The sequence below is a fragment of the Plectropomus leopardus genome, chromosome 24, assembly GCF_008729295.1.
Source record: "Plectropomus leopardus isolate mb chromosome 24, YSFRI_Pleo_2.0, whole genome shotgun sequence".
Taxonomy (NCBI): Eukaryota; Metazoa; Chordata; class Actinopteri; order Perciformes; family Serranidae; genus Plectropomus; species Plectropomus leopardus.
The window spans coordinates 5836942-5852051 of NC_056486.1; the positions used below are offsets into that span (position 1 = coordinate 5836942).

A 15110-nucleotide genomic window follows, 5' to 3' on the forward strand; every position below is an offset into this window, starting at 1 on the left:
CAACAATACAAGGACTCAAGAAAAATACTAGAAGAACTAAAGAACTATAGCAAAGTAAAAATACATGAATTGGTCTGTACATACAGTAGGTTAATAGCAAATAAAATGAAACAAAATAAGTTTACATTCAAGGGGTCTATACAAGTTTTTGTTTGTGTTTTTTCCTGTTGTTTGTTTTTGTCGTTATTGTGGTGGGATACATTTTTTGAATGAAGAACAAAGCAAAGAAACAGAATCAAAGTGGAAGGGAGTGCAAAAAAATAAAAATAATAATAATAATATTGGCCAAAACTTGAACTTTAGGCATAACTTGTAACAATATCTAAAGAAAAGTAATTCTTAATGTTTATTTATATGCCAAGTTAATGGTTGATAATTCTTATGTTATATTCCCTCAACATTGAATGCATTGGTTTCAAACAAATGAACTAAAATTAAAAACTATGAATATGTGGGGAAAAAATAAGCAAAAGATGTGAACATTTTTTAAATTAGTGACATAAATTAAGGAAGAGGAAGAAGCAAACTGCTTGTCTAGCCCTACCTGTTCTCTTCTAACCAATCAACATGATACTATTTGAGGTTATTGTAACAGACAGAGGAAGTGGTGTGTCTCTCATCGTGGTTATTGCACTTATTCCTGTTGAAATAATTAGGAGGGACATTTTTTTTCTGCATGTTTCAACATTAGGTGCTTCTCGTGGGAACACAGACGTTCGCTGTCAGCGCAGAGCGAGTGTCAAACAGTCTCTTGATACTCATACCTCGCTGTCCCAGGATGTCTCTCCTCCGGGGTGTCCTCTCTCAGGTCCTCTGCTGGACGGGCCTCTGTCATGTCCTGTTTGTGGCTGGTGCAGGACTGGGAGTTGTGGTTGCAATGTGGATGGTGAGACTGTTGGTAGGACACATCTGGTATACACACAGACTGTCCTGCTTCAGCAAGCCACACACAAAGTCCTGGCTTTTGGGACACCTGGGCCAGGTAGGACACACACACCGTGGCTGCACCTCACCTGTTAACTTTACTGTTGTGTCGTTATTGTAACACTTTAGAAATGTTGAAACATCTTCTGTATTTGTCGCAGTGTGACACAGGATCTGCTCAGTGTCGTAACATTTCCTCTTTGTGATAAATTTCCCATAAAATGCTGTGCACAAACTAACCAAAATTCACTTTATTAACTGCTTAATTGTGTGGCTCAGATGCAGAGCACAGAGGAAGGTCTCCTGCAGGCGGATGTTTTGGTGCAGACGTACAAACACTCCTGCAGCTGGTTCATAGGTCCTTTCTATCACCTGGTCCGACTCTTCCACCCCGACTACATCAAACCTCTGCTAATGGCACCTGGTAGTGTATAATCACTGGAAACAAACGTTTTTCACACTAGTAGAAGCTTTTATTGGAGTTTTTAAAGACAAACACATTTCCTAAAGCTTTGTTTGTATTGAACTTCTCTGCATCCAGCCAGCATAACGGTCAAAGATGAGCTCATCTATGGACATCTGCGTCCATGGCTTGGTGAGTCAACTAGGTCATGTTGTTTGGATGTAAGTATGTTTCATTATTCTTAGAAAGGTGAGTAATTTGAAACATACGCCAAGTGTCCTGATTTCTTCCAATTAAATGGGAAGAACCCAATAAGTAACTTGACCAAGAAATTAGCAAAAATTACAAGAAAATGACCAAAAAAATAAGAGAGAAACAAAACAACTACATGCAACCGAACAAAACAAGAAAATGACCTGAAACAACTGCTTAAAAATCAAAAACTAAAACTAAAATAATTCTGTAAAATGATAGATTATACAGTTATAATCATTTTAAATGTAGTTTTCTGTTTTTTTAGCTTTTTAAAGGTATTTTCTAACATCCACTAATTATTGCAATTTGCTGGACATTTCTTTACAAGTTGCTCATTGCCATTTTCCGAGCGTTTCCGAAAGGAATCAGTTTGTTTAGGGTTCAAAGGTGTAGGTCAGTGTATGTCAATCCAGGTTCATTAGAGAGTCCTTTCTGTGTTTCAGGTTTCCCAGAATTAAATAAACCCCCTAAAGAACATTGTTGTCCTTAATAAAAATAAAACTTGTGAACTGCATTTTTTAAAATTCATATGTATAAATGACCCTGCAAGCACTGATTACTGTAATCCACAAGTCTTCTCTCTCTTCTGTCCCAGGACAGAGCCTGTTGCTAAGCAACAGGGAGGCGTGGTCCCGCAAGAGACGGCTTCTGACTCCTGCTTTTCATTTTGATATTCTGAAGAGCTACGTCGTCAAGTTTAACACCTCAGCAAACACCATGCACGTAAGAAAGACACACAGCAGTGAATGCAAGCAAATAGCTGGTGTCGTTTATAAAGAGAGAATTTAAAGAGACAGTTCACCTAAAAAATAAAAAAAGAGATTTTTCCTCTTACCTGTAGTTTCTATTTATCAATCTAGATTTTTGGGGGGTGAGTTGCCGATTATCGTAGATATCGGCCATATACTCTCTTGAATATAATGGAGCTAGATGGAGCTCAGCTTGTGGCGCTCAAAGTGCCAAAAAAAACATTTGAAAAACTCAACAGTAATGTCTCTTTTCTTTTGGGTTCCTACATCTTAAAGAAAGTGGGATTTAAGGCTTTTTTTAAAGCTACTCTGAATTAAATTTAAGACCAATTTTACAGTCGCCAAAAATGAAGGGAAAAACATGAACCAGCATCCGTTTCCTACAATAAGGGAGACTGGTGTGTTTATTGCAATAAAAAAAATGACTTTTTGGTGACATTTATGCGAGAGCCATTCTTTATTATTTTGAGATTTTTTTTTTACATCAGTGAAACAATTCAGAAAAATCGTACTTCCCGTGTTATTATTTTTAAGACTTTTGAAAGATCTGTTTAAGACATTTAATACCAGTTAAGGCCTTATTTTCAGATTAATGGATTTTAATGCGTTTTTGGAATTTTGAAGGATATGCAGAAACCCTGTTTTTTTTTCAAGTGAGCTACACCTGTCAACCATACACAGAAGAGATCGTGTGTATTTTTGATTTTGGGCAGAACTGTCCCTTTAATATGTTGATTTTTATATTACACTGTATGGAGAAAATGTCCCTGTTATATCTTTTCTGTCTTTTAGGATAAGTGGCGCCAGCTGGTAGCAAAAGGCACGCCTAATGTAGAGATGTTTGACCACGTCACTCTGATGACGCTGGACAGTTTACTGAAATGTGCATTTAGCTACAACAGCAACTGTCAGAGGTGAGGACTCACATTTGATCATTTTTGACAAATAAATTATCTTTCTTTTGTATTTATGTTTTCTAAAATTGCTATTTTTTCCTCTCTAGGTCAACCAGTGAGTATGTGTCAGCGATAGTGGAGCTGAGCGACTTGATAATAGATCGTCGACAAAACATTTTGCACCACTGGGACTGGATTTACTGGAAAACACAGCAAGGAAAACGATTCAAAAAGGCCTTAAGCATTGTGCACAGGTACAGCACATGCACAGGTGTAACCTTCACTGTAGCACAAACTGTCTGATGATACATTTTTATATGATAATATTCTGTAGTATTCATGTTCTATGAGAACAGTTTCCTGTTGTTTATTCTATTCTATGTTTGGGTAAAACTTGTTTGCAGGTTTACCAGGGAGGTGGTCCAGGAGCGGCGGGCCCTGATCAACCAACAGAGGAAGGACGATTTCACCACAGCACCACAGAGGAAGAAAGATTTCGTGGACATCATTCTGCTGTCAAAGGTACAAGAGAAGAAGAAACAAGAATGAGACAAAAAGAGAGTTTTAATTGCTTGACTGCAGTTTATTTTTTGTATGACTGCAGGATGAGGATGGACGAGGCCTAACAGATGAGGAGATACAGGCTGAGGCCAACACCTTCATGTTTGCAGGTGAGACAGCTTGAACTGGTTTGTCAAAAATATGGGAAGAAGGCAACAAAAAACTAGCAAAAACAAAGGAAAGAAAAGAAAAAATAATGAAAACAAGAGAATGATCTTAAGAAAGTGCTAAAAATATATACATATTTATTTATTTCTGTTACATAGTTTTACATATACAATTTAAGAGAATTATAAATAAAGTATTATTGGCCATTTTTTGATAATATCTAATAATCCTCCCAGAAAATGTTCAGATCATCTCCTTGCCACGTTTATTTATTTTTTTTTATTTTTTTTATTTTTTTTTTTGCAGTTTTAATGATATGTTGTTGAATGTTTTTTCCTGTGTTTTTTTTAGGAAATCCAACCAATTGTTTTCAGGTTTCAGAGATTTAAATGCTTGTAAAAGGCATCTGAATACAGCTGATGACAGTCCAGGAGTTAAAAGGTTAAACCTTTTCAAACCTGAGCACATTGGACTGATTTCTTTCAAAAACATGGAAGAAGGCAATAAGAAACGAAAATTTAGCATGACATTGGTGAAAAGTATCAGAAAATTAGTAAAACAGAAGAATGAGAAAAATTGTAAAAAAAAAGTAAAAAAAAAGAAAAAAAAAAAAAAAGAAAAAAAACAAAAACAGGGAAATGACAGTGAAAAAGTGCTTAAAAGGTCTAATAATAATTTCATGTAATTTTAAATATGTAATTATGATTATACATTTTTTCCCAGTCTTTTTTCCTTTGTACCAGACATTTTCCCCTAGCTTAAAAAAATAATTTCCATAATCTACTAATTTGAATTTTTTTAAAGAAATCACACCTAATTGCTCAAGAAGATACAAAGACTAAATAAATAAAATACTAGTAAAAGGCGTTTGAAAGCAGCGCAAAAAAAGGTTTCAAAGGGTTAAGCAATGGTGCACTTTTTTTCATGATGAATTTGACTTTTCATTTGTAAAAGACAGAATGTGTGGAATCTTCCCTCAAACGTCAAATCTGCTTTAAAGCTGGATTTTACAATTTTTGCCTTTAATCTTAATTGTCACATAAATTAAAAAAACAGTCATAAAATCACAATTTCACATCCAATGTAAGATAGCTTTGAAACTTTAAAAATTAAATCAAAACGTCCTACTTTTTCCGCAGGTCATGATACAACAGCCAGTGCGATTTGCTGGACACTGTATAATTTGGCACGCCACGACCACTATCAGGAGAAATGCAGGCAGGAAGTGAAGGACCTGATGAAAGGACGAGATGGACGTGACATAGAGTGGTCAGTAAACATGCACATAAGATGAATCACTGGTCGTAATTTTCTTAGTAAAAATGCACAGTTATAAGTGGGAAACGTATATATGTACAATCTGAAACCCTGTTGTTTTATAAAAGTTAACTTTTTCAATCTGGACCCTATTCCCCATGTTTTTGTGTCTAAATGACTCATGGGAACATTTTTTTTTAATTTATATATGACTGAGTGAGTGTGCTGCAGCATCCAAATGCACTTAGTATCATTGCAGTCATATGCAATAGTATCATTCAAATTTAAATTAGTATTGTCTTTTTATTTCTTTCTTCATTTTACCTTTTTCGTTTATATTTTATTCCTTTTTTTCCTTTTATTTGTGGTTTTATTACTTTTATTGCTTCTGTTGTTTTTGGTCTGTTTCATTATATTATTTTAAATTGACATTTTACGTCCTGCATCTTGCATTACGTGTACTCTGGTTTTAATTTCATCCTCACTTGACCCTAGTTTTCAATAGAACTGTTCGGCTTTTACGTTGTTGTATTGCTGTCTATGTATCCTATTTCTGCTTTGCTTTGTTTGTCAAAGCGCTCAGTAAACTTTGTTTTTAGAGGTGGTACATAAATAAAGTTATATATTATTAAATTAAATGCAATATGTCTTTATCTAAAGGGAGGATTTGTCAAACCTTCCCTTCACCACCATGTGCATCAAAGAGTCTCTCAGGCTGCACTCTCCTGTGCAGGCTGTAACTAGAAAGTACACCCAGGACATGGCGCTGCCAGGGGGTCGGACAGTACCGAAGGGTGAGAGGGAGACACTGTTGGCTTTCTGGAAGTTCCTGAAACATAATCAAGAAAGTACAAGTTGGTCTGTTTGTGATATCCTTTTGAAAGTGAAGCAAACTTTTCCCAAAATAGTCCTTTCTTTCTGTTATTCTTCCCTAGGTGCCATCACTTTGATCAGTATTTATGGGACACACCACAACCCCGCAGTTTGGACAGATCCTCATGTAAGAACTGAACATTATTGTTTCACTTTGTCTCACCTTTGTCATGTTTGACCTGTGACTTACTCTCTTTTAGGAGTACCAACCTCAGCGTTTTGACCCTGCAAACGCTCAGGAACACAGCTCTCATGCCTTCATCCCTTTCTCCTCAGGCCCCAGGTACAGCGGCGTCACTGCTGCCAGCTAAATAAGATATGACATCATTAGAAATTTGCTGGTAAAGACAAGAATTGTGTTCACAGGAACTGTATTGGTCAGAAATTCGCCCTCGCAGAGCTTCGAGTCGTCGTGGCGTTGACACTGCTCAGGTTTCGTCTGACCCCGGGGGTGAACCCTGAACTCGGGACCAACTCCGGGGGAGTTCGGCGTCTCCCCCAGCTCGTCCTGCGTGCAGAGGGCGGTCTGTGGCTGCAGCTGGAGCCTCTGATGACACACAACGTGGAAGAGTTGCAGGCTGATTGATTCAAAGATGATCATTAATTCAGTTTATTAACCATTTCTAACCTGGCTCAACATGTTATTTTTATCATTATATATATATATATATATATATATATATATATATATATATATTTATTTTTTTTTTTTTTTTTTTTTTTCTTGTGTGTTTTAAATTTTATAACTTTCCTAACTAATTTCTTGTCACTTTTTGGGCCACATGCTCATGCTTTCTCCCCATGTTTTTGAGGGAAATCAAATCAATTTTCTCAGGTTTGAAATGGTTAAAAAAAAAAAGAAAACAGGTGTCAAGCTTCCCCCGGATACCAGATGATTTGTACATGTTAATTTTGTCAATAAAAAAAGAAGTCCACAGCCTGAATAATGATTTTTTCTGGCTGCAGTAACAATCCCTAAACACCAGAGGTCGGAATAGTGCCACTTTTGATTCTGTATTTGTGAAATATGTTTATTTTTATCAACTTTTCCGGAAGTAAATAACTTACATCAGTGACTGTTTTGATTGATGAAACATCTGTAGTGATTAGTAACATTTTAATCCATTTATAAAGACATTAGAAATATAACATGTCCCGGTGGAGGCGGAGACACCACAAAGACGCAGAGAGCCTGTTAAGCTGGTTTCACTTAACTTTCACTTTCGGGCTCTTCCGACCATTTCTAACCGCTTAGTAAAGGCAACTAACGCTTTGTTAAGCTAGCATGCTTCGCCTGTAGTGTGTTTGGCTTATTTGATAACTTTTTATATTAGATGCTTCTCTCGATTGCTTTGATTTCCTCGTTTTTGACTGACGGAGAGTGAAGATGTGGGCGTCCGGGACCGCCTGTCTGTGTGTGCTCCTGTCTGTGACTGTGTCTGCGGTCTCTGGTAAGATTATAACATCCATCTTTATTTTTTTTTTCAGCCACCCTGTTTTTATACATTTGAAGGTATCTTTTTGTGGGTTATATGTGTGTATTATGTGCAGATGGTGTCGCAGGATTGCAGTTTTCCACATGGCCCCACCCAGTGAACCAGCATGTTCATAACTCCTGTACAGTTACAGTCCTGCCTGCTGATGGCAACTGTCATCAACACAGAGCACGAGGACTGACACTTTGAACACAACTCAATAAAATAAAGTAGAATCTACAGATAGATCAGGGTTGAGATGTACGGAATTGAAATATATAACGTTGTAAAGGACACAGCAAATCGCAGAAGAGAGCAGAAATAGAAAAGTTAGGGATAACATGGAGTAGAGGAGAGTAGAGTTCGAATAGATATGAAAACAATAGGACAGAATAGAAGAGAGCAAAAGAGAATATAGATCAGCCAGGTAGGAATAGAAAAGAAAAGAATAGAATCATTAGATATAAAAAAAAAAACATGGCAGAGGTGAGTTAAAACACTTTGAAGTGAAATAAAATAACGTTAAAACAAACACAAAAGAGTAAAGACAGACTATTTGGGAATAGAATACAATAGAATACAGAGTAGAGGAGCATGTTGATAGATCAGTTAGGAAAGAATAGAATAGAATATAAAAAGACCAGTTTAGAATAGAATAGAAGAGCGTATAGGTAGACCAGTTTAGAATAGAATAGAATAGAATAGAATAGAATAATGTACCTAAAGACCCGTTTTGAATAGAATATCTAAAGGCCCATTTAGAATAAAATAATGTATACATAGACTAGTTTAGAATAAAATAGAATACAGACAGACCCGTCTAGAATACAGTAGAACAGAATAGAAGAGCGTATAGGTAGAGCAGTTTAGAATAGAATAGAATCATGTATCTATATACCAGTTTTGAATAGAATATCTAAAGACCCACTTAGAATAGAAAATAATAGGATAATATATCTATAGACCAGTCTAGAACAGAATAAAATAGAATAGTGTATCTATAGACTAGTTTTGAATAAAATAGAATAGAACAGAATATAGACAACCCAGCTGAGAATAGAATAGAACAGAATAGAAGAGCGTATAGGTAGAGCAGTTTAGAATAGAATAGAAAAAATCATGTATCTATAGACCAGTTTTGAAAAGAATATCTAAAGACCCACTTAGAATAGAAATAGAATAATATATCTATAGACAAGTTTAGAATGGAATAGAATAGAATAGAATAGAATAGAATAGAATAGATTGGAATATAATAATGTAATAATATAGACCACTTTAGAACAGAATAGAATATAGATAGACCAGTTTAGAATAGAATATTATAGAATAGAACAGTATAGAATAATGTATCTATAGACCAGTTTAGAATAGAATAGAATAGAATAGAACAGAGTAGAATAGAATAGAGTATAGGTAGACCAGTGAGGAAGCAGCCATGCATTTAAGAAAAAAAACCAAAACAAACTGCAACATTTTACCAGAGTCCAGTGAATAAAAATTTTATAAAACCTGAGCAAATTAGGGAACATGAGGAGAAGGTAAAGAGCAACTTAAGACATGGCTGCCACCAAAACAAAGGGAAAAAGAAAATCACCAGAAAACAAACAAACAAACAACGTAAGAAAACAAACATGTAAATGACCCCAAAAAAGTGCTGAAAATGTTTTTTTTTTCCTGTAACATAATATAATTAAAAATATGAAATTACTAGAATTATGAATACAGCTTTAGGAACATTTCCCTTTTTTGGGGATAACTTAATAATAATAATTTTCTTTTTTAAAAACAACTTTTAGGTAACTTTCTGGTCATCTTTTACCAGTTTCTTAAAATATTTGGGACATTTATTGTGCAGCTGATCATTGCCATTTTCAAAAGAAATCAAACCACTTTGCTCAGGTTCAAAGGGTCAAATAGCTTGTGAAAGGCGCCTAAATGCAGCGCAAAAAACTGATATCGACCCACGTTTCAAGGGGTTAAAGGACATTTTAAGGAGACGAGAAAAATGGCACACTGAGCTTCTTTCTGTCCTTGCAGAGATCTACAGGAAGGTGGGCGATGAAGTCGTCCTCAAACCAGACGCCATCTCCGGCGCCATCAAGAGCATAACGTGGAAACATGGTTCTGACATCGCGGCGCAGTGGGATGGAACAGAAACCGACTATTATCGTCAGTTTGAAGGTACACTGACCGAGTTCAGGTGTCTTTGGTGTCTGTGGGATCGAACGTGTGCTGCTTTTGAAAATGAATTGATTGATTGATGCTACACGGCAGAGTGGCGTGAGCGACTAACACTCTCCATGTTGGTGTTAAAGAACGAGGACGTCTGAACAATTCAACCGGAGAGATGACAATCACAGGGCTGACTGTGAGTGACAGCGGAGAGTACACACCAGAAATCAACAACATGGTCCAGAGCGCCTTTAATCTCATCGTTATCTGTAAGTGCAAAAGTTACACACAGTTTAACCCTTTGGAAGCTGGCTCAACATCAGTTTTTTCTGCTGCGTTCAGATGCCTTTTACAAGCTGTTTGACCCTTTGAAAACTGAGCAGATTGGTTTTATTTCTTTCATAAAAACGGGAAAAAAGGACCAACAAGAAATGTCCCACAACCCTTTTTTCATAACATAGACGAGGGCTGGACTTTTCGTATTTTAGGGACATTAAATTGTGATGTGACAGGCAGTCGTCCAAGCGACATCCATTATATTATGTTTTGATATTTTATGTTTCTTTGATCATTATATAGATATATTAAGATACTTTTCTGGTTGTTTTTTTTTTGAGTTTTTGTTTTCATCTTGGTCTAATATGTAATATTTGTCTTGTCTTTGTCCTGTCTGGGTGTTGCATTGCTTCTATTTCACTTACTACTGACGCTTTTGTTTAATTATTACTGGAATTATCAATTATCTGTCTTTTTCAACTTTCCAATTTGAAAAAAAATCAATAAACAAATGGTGGAGAAAAAAAAAAGAAATGCCTCACAAATTGCAAGAATTTAGTAAAAAGGTAACAATAAAATTATCTAAAAATTACTTAGGACGACAGTTAGGAAATTATCCAAAAGAAAAAGAGAAAACGTGTTTAAAACAATATACTTACAATTCTAATAATAATGTTATATATAAATAATGCGACAGAAAAATAAAAATAATTTTTTTTCTAATTTTCAGCACTTTCATTTTCTTTTTTTTCTAATTTTCAGCACTTTCATTTTCTTTTTTTTTCTAATTTCCAGGTATTCTTCTTGTGACTCTTTTTTTTCCCCCAGATTTTTGTGCCATGACGTGGAGTTGCTCGCTGTGTTTTTGAAAGAAATCAAAACAATTTTCTCAGGTTTTCAAGGGTCAACCTAAAAACTGAATATGCAGCAGGGGTATTATGACTCTGACAGCCTCTTTATTATTGTTTTTTCTGCAATAACATCAGCTCCTGTCCCTACACCGACCATTAAAAAATCCTGTGTCGATGAGACCAGTTGTGTTTTGAGCTGTGATGGAGACACCACAGCTGCTGGACCAGTCACCTACAGCTGGAAGTCAGACGATGATAAGGTCTTAGGTACATCTAAGGAGCAACACATTACAAAGGTATTTTACACTGATGTGGTTCCCAACTGGTCCAGTCACTGGGTCCAGACTTTTCCTTTCAAACCCAGAAACACTGGGCTTTGATTTCTCCGAGCCATACAGGCATTTTTTCATGATCACATTTTTAAGTATCTAAAAATATCTTCAACTGGCCCAGTAATGTATTGAGTTTGTCAAAAATGTTCATCAACATGCAACATGCCTGAGCTTTCAAAAACATGGGGAAAGGCAATGAGCCAGAAAACAGAAAATTGCCCCAGAATTAGCAAGAAATGTGCAAAAAGTACAAGAAAATTATTTTAAAAATTGTTAAAAAAAAAAGAAATAAAAAGAAAAAAATCCTATCTAAAAAGAAAAAAGTTAAAACAACAACAAAGAAATTACCTGTAAAAACATATTCAGATTTTACAGTAATTTTGTAACACAATTTTAAATATGTAATTGTGATAATTATAAATGCGCTTTTCCTCTAGCTTTTCAAAAATAAATTTCTATATCATCTAATTTCTTGCAATTTCATGAAACATTTCTAACCTGAAAGCAGTAACAGAAGTGATGTCGCTCCAGGTTTAAAAGGTAACGCTTTCTAACCCTCACATGCAAAATATTGCAGCTGGCTGTTGTAACCTATTGACATTCATAAGTTTCAACAACACTGAGTTGTCATAGAAAGAAACAGATGAGGAGGACGTAAAACTAAATTCCCCTCAAGTTTGGGATGTTTAAACACGTTTGCACACATGGGCTGACGTCAGGTTTTACATAAAGTAGGTGCACCGGGTCGTAAATATGGTTTGTATGTATAAATGTTTGGTCGTCCATTTGAAACCTGGATGGACATCAGTTTTTCTTGTGCTGCATTAAAAACACCTTTCATAAGTATTTGAACCTTTGAAACCTGAGCAAAAGGATTAACTGTCTTCAAAAATAAGAGAAAAGGCAATGAGCAGTTTGCAAGAAATTAGTAAAATGTGACAAGAAAATAACCTAAAAATAATGTTAAAATAAAGGAGATGAAGACAGAAAGAATATTAGAAAATTATCAAACATGGGTAAAATGTCCAGAAAACATGTACAACTATTAGAATTATATATTCAAATGATGTTACAGTATATATGATATTTTGGTATTTTTAGCACCTTTTTCATGTGGTTTCTTTGTTTGTTTTTGTTTTTTTTTTTTACACTCCTTTTTTTGCAATAAATCAAGCCAATTTTCACTCTTCTTCCAGGACAATAATTCAAGTGTGAAGGAGTTCAGCTGTGAGATGAAAAATAAAGTCAGTAACGAGAGCAGTGCACCTCTCTCCAACCCTTTCATCATTACAACTGATCGTAAGTTATTTGAAATGTAAAAGAAGGATCTCAACAAGTTTCAGCTGAAAATATCCTCTGATGTGTAATATAAATCTTCATTTAGCAGCACCTGCAGGGACGCTGAACATTACCAAAGGAGCCATCGTGTTCATCAGTCTGCTGATCGCTGTGGTGCTGCTGGCTGTCTTTCACAGGTGTAAAGCAGGTGAGAAGTCATCGCGCTCTGTTCATTCATTTACTTGTTTATTTGTATGAATTACACCCATGATGATGATGATAAGAGAAGCATGACATTTTAAATATTATGTTTTATCTCCTCTAGGAACGTGGTTCTTCAATAAAAGTAAGGAATCTTCTGAAAAAAGGAAATAGTTTTTACAGTTTTTAGTGTGTGTCTGTTCTCTAAGGGTCACTGTGGGAAATGTCGGATACTGCAGGAGAATTTGGCATTGCAGTTTGAGAGAAATTGAGTTGAAGCCTGATGAAGGTCTAGTTACCGAAACCTCAAAATAAAAATACATTTTTAAAAATTTTTTATTTCTTTTGCAAGTTAGACAGTGCGGGAGTTTGTCTGTAAATTGTGATCAGAGATTTTAACATTTTACAGCATTAGAGCATCTGACAGTCGGCTGAAATAACTTCCTGTTCACCTCAGACTACTGCTCAAAACTTTACTGTGGTTGATTCAGCAGATGTTCTTTCGTTTAGGGTTTAAATATTGATCAGACTGAATGAATGTTTTTTTTTTTTTGTAAAAGTAATATTAAATAATAGGGAACCTACAGCAGGGTGATGGAAAAAAAAGAAAGATCCTGTAAGTCGAGAGTAATGAGAAACTTTCTCGAAATACTCAGTTAATATCTAAAAAATAACAACTAATTATCTAAAAATAATGACAAATGTCACTGAGTCATTATTGAAAGATACTTAGTCATTACTTTGAGATATTAATTATTTTATTTTGAGCCATTTAATTGTTATTTTAAGATACTACGTCATTATTTTGAGATATTAAGTCTTTATATTGATCCTCTTAGTCGTTAATTTTAATATACGATGTCATAATTTTAAGATATTAAGTCTTAATTTTGAATGGGTATGTAAGTTGTTATTTTTGCAATTTAAATCTAAATAATTTTAGAGTTTCTCATAATTTTTCAGATTCTGACTTATCCTCTCTGCTTTAATTCTCTCCCTGCAGCATCCATGCCGTGGGAAGCCGGTCAGTTAATTACATTACATTAACCCTCATACTTTTTAAGTTAAAATGTATTAGTGTTATTTATTATAATTATTATTATTACTTTTAATAAAACTGACTGGGCCTTTTAAAGATATAATATCAGACTTCTTCTGTGCTGTTTTCCACCTCCACAGACTTCTGGAAGAAGAACGAGAGGCTGCGTAAGTTTTACTCTGTTTTTGTATTATATTTTTTCTAGCTTTTTATTGTGATAAAGAAAGTTAACATTCATATGTCCACATCATAAATACAGCAAGAGACGCTGCTGAGTCTAATGGCAGGACTGCTCAAGAGAAGGGACTAACAGACGGTAAGAAACTCCTGAAAAAATCACTTGCTTGTTTCCAAATATAATCATTGAATTTCTGTCCATTCACAGCAATATTTAACAAGATTTGTGTAATAATTTAAGCAATGTGTGACTCCTTTTTCCTTTTGTTATTTGGCAGAGGAAACACCAATGACCTAGACTGTGAAACAATGCCAAGTCAGGTGTAAACGTGAAGCTGAACTGTTTCAGAAAATCCAGAAGTACGCATTGGATTGGTGCGTCCTTTGTTTACAGTACAAATATTATTGGAAATCTTTTAATAGTAGAGTCAGCTCCAATGCCTCAAATTTAGAATGAATAAAAACTGCCCAAATTTGAGAAAAGAGGGCACTTACGACTCTTGAAAAGACATTTTTTTTAAAGACTTAAGTTCTGCTGCTTTTTTAAAAAAGACACTAAAAATAAAGTTACTTAGCATGAAATAAAAAGCCTAGACTGTAATCAAAGCTTCTAGACTTGAAGCAGACCTTCCTGACAATGTTTTACAATGTTTTAAGAGGCAGTAAGGGGCCTCAAAGTTTAGACAATACTCGGAAACTGCAAACGCCTTTTCATGGAGATGGACAGTGTTCCTGACACCGAGCGGTACCTCATTAAAGCGAGCAGGTCTGCAGTGGATCCATGCGGCCTCACAGAGTTAGACAGGAGGTTGGAGTGTGTGGGGAGGACCTGGACGGACAGCAGAGGGGAAAAAAGACGCCATTGTTTAGTTTGGGCTGCTGGCTCAAACAACAAGCAAAGCATTGTACAGGTCTGCTGGCTCGTGAGTGTTCTGAACAAATATTGCGGGATTTTCAGCTCGAAAAAAGTCAATCAGCTATTTTTTATTTTTGGTGCTCTCTCGTTATCAGATGTTGATCTAATTCACACCGTCTTTGACTGTATTTTAGTGTTTGTCCTGTTTTAGATTTTGAAGGACTGTTTTTTTTTGTTTCTTTTTGCACTTTTCTTTTCTCTCTTGTGGGGATTTTTATTCTTGAATGTTTCCTTGTTTAAAATAAGTTGCACTTCAATACAACTGGAAGTTTAAGCTTTTTTATTAATACATTTAATTCCAGATTATTTCAGCAATTTGTTTGTGGTTTGTTTTTCACATTTAAATATTTGGCACTGATGCTTT

At 35.3% G+C, this 15110-nt stretch overlaps 2 protein-coding genes across 3 annotated transcripts; both read left to right on the top strand.

Annotated features, from left to right (window-relative positions):
* Window positions 1-778: 778 nt before the first annotated feature.
* On the top strand, window positions 779-6654 carry LOC121962851 (cytochrome P450 4F3). The gene is made up of 13 exons (XM_042513159.1): window positions 779-982; window positions 1204-1348; window positions 1466-1519; window positions 2178-2305; window positions 3124-3245; window positions 3335-3481; window positions 3632-3749; window positions 3832-3898; window positions 5036-5165; window positions 5814-5947; window positions 6089-6153; window positions 6227-6309; window positions 6393-6654. The coding sequence occupies exons 1-13, from the start codon at window positions 779-781 to the stop codon at window positions 6610-6612; spliced, it is 1617 nt and encodes a 538-aa protein (XP_042369093.1). The 3' UTR covers window positions 6613-6654.
* A 570-nt stretch (window positions 6655-7224) lies between these two features.
* On the top strand, window positions 7225-15110 carry LOC121962620. Of its 2 annotated transcripts, none has more exons than XM_042512832.1 (11): window positions 7225-7477; window positions 9542-9685; window positions 9820-9945; window positions 10939-11099; window positions 12332-12434; window positions 12520-12621; window positions 12739-12759; window positions 13618-13638; window positions 13794-13820; window positions 13913-13969; window positions 14109-15110. In XM_042512832.1, the coding sequence occupies exons 1-11, from the start codon at window positions 7414-7416 to the stop codon at window positions 14126-14128; spliced, it is 846 nt and encodes a 281-aa protein (XP_042368766.1). In that variant the 5' UTR covers window positions 7225-7413; the 3' UTR covers window positions 14129-15110. The 2 variants fall into 2 exon arrangements, with proteins under 2 accessions (XP_042368766.1, XP_042368767.1); XM_042512833.1 differs by having other exon boundaries at window positions 12523-12621.